General features: G+C 53.8%; 1 protein-coding gene across 1 annotated transcript in view; it reads right to left on the bottom strand.

Moving 5' to 3' along the window:
* LOC113998613 (RUNX family transcription factor 1) overlaps positions 1 to 1,918 on the bottom strand; it is a 142,113-nt gene extending 140,195 nt beyond the window's left edge. The window contains exons 1-2 of the mRNA XM_039388854.1: positions 1,859 to 1,918; positions 1,519 to 1,634 (exon numbers count right to left, since the gene is read on the bottom strand). Coding sequence (XP_039244788.1) covers positions 1,519 to 1,573 — 55 coding nt within the window. The 5' untranslated portion in view covers positions 1,574 to 1,634; positions 1,859 to 1,918. The remainder of the gene's footprint in view (positions 1 to 1,518; positions 1,635 to 1,858) is intronic.
* Between the last annotated feature and the right edge of the window lie 239 nt (positions 1,919 to 2,157).

Raw genomic sequence — 2,157 nt, 5'->3', positions numbered from 1 at the left:
CCCCCCCCCCCCCCCCCCCCCTTCCCCCAGCGCCGGAGCCTTCCTGTGCTACAGATTAAACACCGAGCGACTGTCGCACGAGCTAAAAAAAAATAATTCAAATGAATAAATAAATAAATAAATAAATAAATAAAAGGCTGACGAGTGGCAGGAAGATCCTCCTTGTTATTTTAGCAGTATTGCTTCCTCTGCCCGCTCGGGGTGCCGAGCGATGGCAGCTGCCGGAGCAGTTTGGCCACGTCTCGCTCAGCCCTTCAAGCATCTCCCCCGCCCGGGCGAGAAGGTGCTGCGAGCTCCGCTGACTCACCCACGGCTCTCTCTGCCCTTCCCAGTGCCAGGAAACACAGATGTAGAACAACTTTTGACACGGGGGGGGGGGGAGGGAGGAAAAAAAAGAGCCGGAGCGAGGCAGGAGAGCTGTTAAAACATTTGGGCATCCTGCCCCGTGCCCGCGTCCCCGCCGGGTGCCATCCGAGCCGCTGCCGGTTGGGACGAGCCTTCCGCATTCCCAAACCCGCTCGTGAACAGGGATAAACTCCTGACTCATCCCGACCCCGCCAGCGAGGCCGGGAAATAAGTCTGGGACTATAAAGTGCTGCTCCCTGGACGAGCCCTGTGCCACCCTCGCGGGCTGTGCGGAGGGATGGGGAGGGCAGGGGAGAGGGGAAAAGTTCAGCCGGGGAGTGAAAATATTTGGGAAGGCGGTTTTGAGGGGGCAGGAGAGCTCCTCGGGCCAGTGGCCGCGCTCAGCGGGGTGAATAAGGGGTGAATAAGCCGTGACTAACCCGGCGGCTCCGAGGGGGGCTCTGAGAACGGCACTGGGGCGCTGCTTTAAGAAGGGCAGGCGGCGGGTGAAGCCTTTCAAATCCCCCCTCAGCCCTTTTCCAGAGCTGTTTCCCCCCTCCAAGATTCCCCCGGTTCCCCCCTCGGAGCCCAGCGTGGCATCAAACCCTCACTTCGCCCCGGCCACGCGAGCCGCAGCAAACTTTTAAGCAGGTTTCTGAGCTTTGCCCGGCTCTCCCCTGGTGGACATGCCTTTAGTCAGGCTTAAAGTCCAGCCTAAGTGAGGCAGCATCACGCCCTGCTGGCTCCGGGCACCGGCTGCTCCCTGCCTGCCATACATGTCGTTGGCTGCTGGCTGTCACTTTGTCAGGGCAGTGGCTCAAAAAAGTCAGAATCCTGCCCAAAAAAATATAAAAGGATCGGGAAAGGGTGGTTTGTGCTGCCAGCGTTGTGTCTGCAGCCGTTCACACGAGCCATTCCAGCACACTCTGATTTATGAGGAGCAAATTCACCAGCACGTTCGAGCAGCCTCGACGAGCCCTCGTTATAATCTCTCCGATTAGTAACGAGGTGATAGCCCTGCAAGCTCGGTGGTGACCTCCAGGAGAGAGCCTCAAAGCCAAACTGAAGTGGGAAAAAGCAAAAAAAAAAACCCAGACAACTCTCCAAACGTGCATTTTCTCCGGTGCATGGGAAAGCCAAAAGCATAGTTAGAAAATTCTGAATGGCACTTACCTCTCAAGAAGTGCTGGTAAGAAGGAAGTGACTCAAATATGCTGTTCGAAGCCATTGTTTCCTCTTTAAAAAACTCACTCTCTCTTTCCTGGGAAGGGATCTATGATTTCTTCCACCTTGGGGAGTGAAAAATGAAGGTTGGTCATTGTTGCCACCACCACCCTCCTCCCGGCCATCGCCGGCGTTATCCCGGCACGAGGGCGGATTGAGGAGGTTCTTTTTTTTTTTTTTGCTGAAAGAAACTCTGTGAAATCGTTTCTTAACCACAAAAAAAAAAAAAAAAAAAAAGGAAAAAAAAAAAAAAAAGGAGAGTGGCTTGGTTGTGGTTGCTGATGCTTACCACCCTACGAAACCCTCTGTGGTTTGCAGTCGCAGCGGCTTCGCCCTCCCTTCGCTGACCAATCTCCCGGACCCGCTCTCGTGTGACTGCCTCAGCACCCAACTTGTGGTTCTGTGGTTGTTTATGAGGGCCCAAAAGAGTGTTTCACACGACCAAAATTACAAATTTAACTGTTCCCCTTTTTGCCACGACCTGCCTCCATTGGTCCCTCCGGGTCACGTGACGGGAGTGATGTCGAGTTTCTTTTTCTTTTTTTCTTTTCCTTCTCCCCCCCCCTTTTTTTTTTTAATTTTTTTTTA

The sequence above is a fragment of the Pipra filicauda genome, unplaced genomic scaffold (genome assembly GCF_003945595.2).
Source record: "Pipra filicauda isolate LSUMZ 115617 unplaced genomic scaffold, ASM394559v2 scaffold690_size370485_pilon, whole genome shotgun sequence".
NCBI lineage: Eukaryota > Metazoa > Chordata > Aves > Passeriformes > Pipridae > Pipra > Pipra filicauda.
Note: the sequence above shows the minus strand (reverse complement) of the source record. Positions and strands in the feature narration are given on the sequence as shown.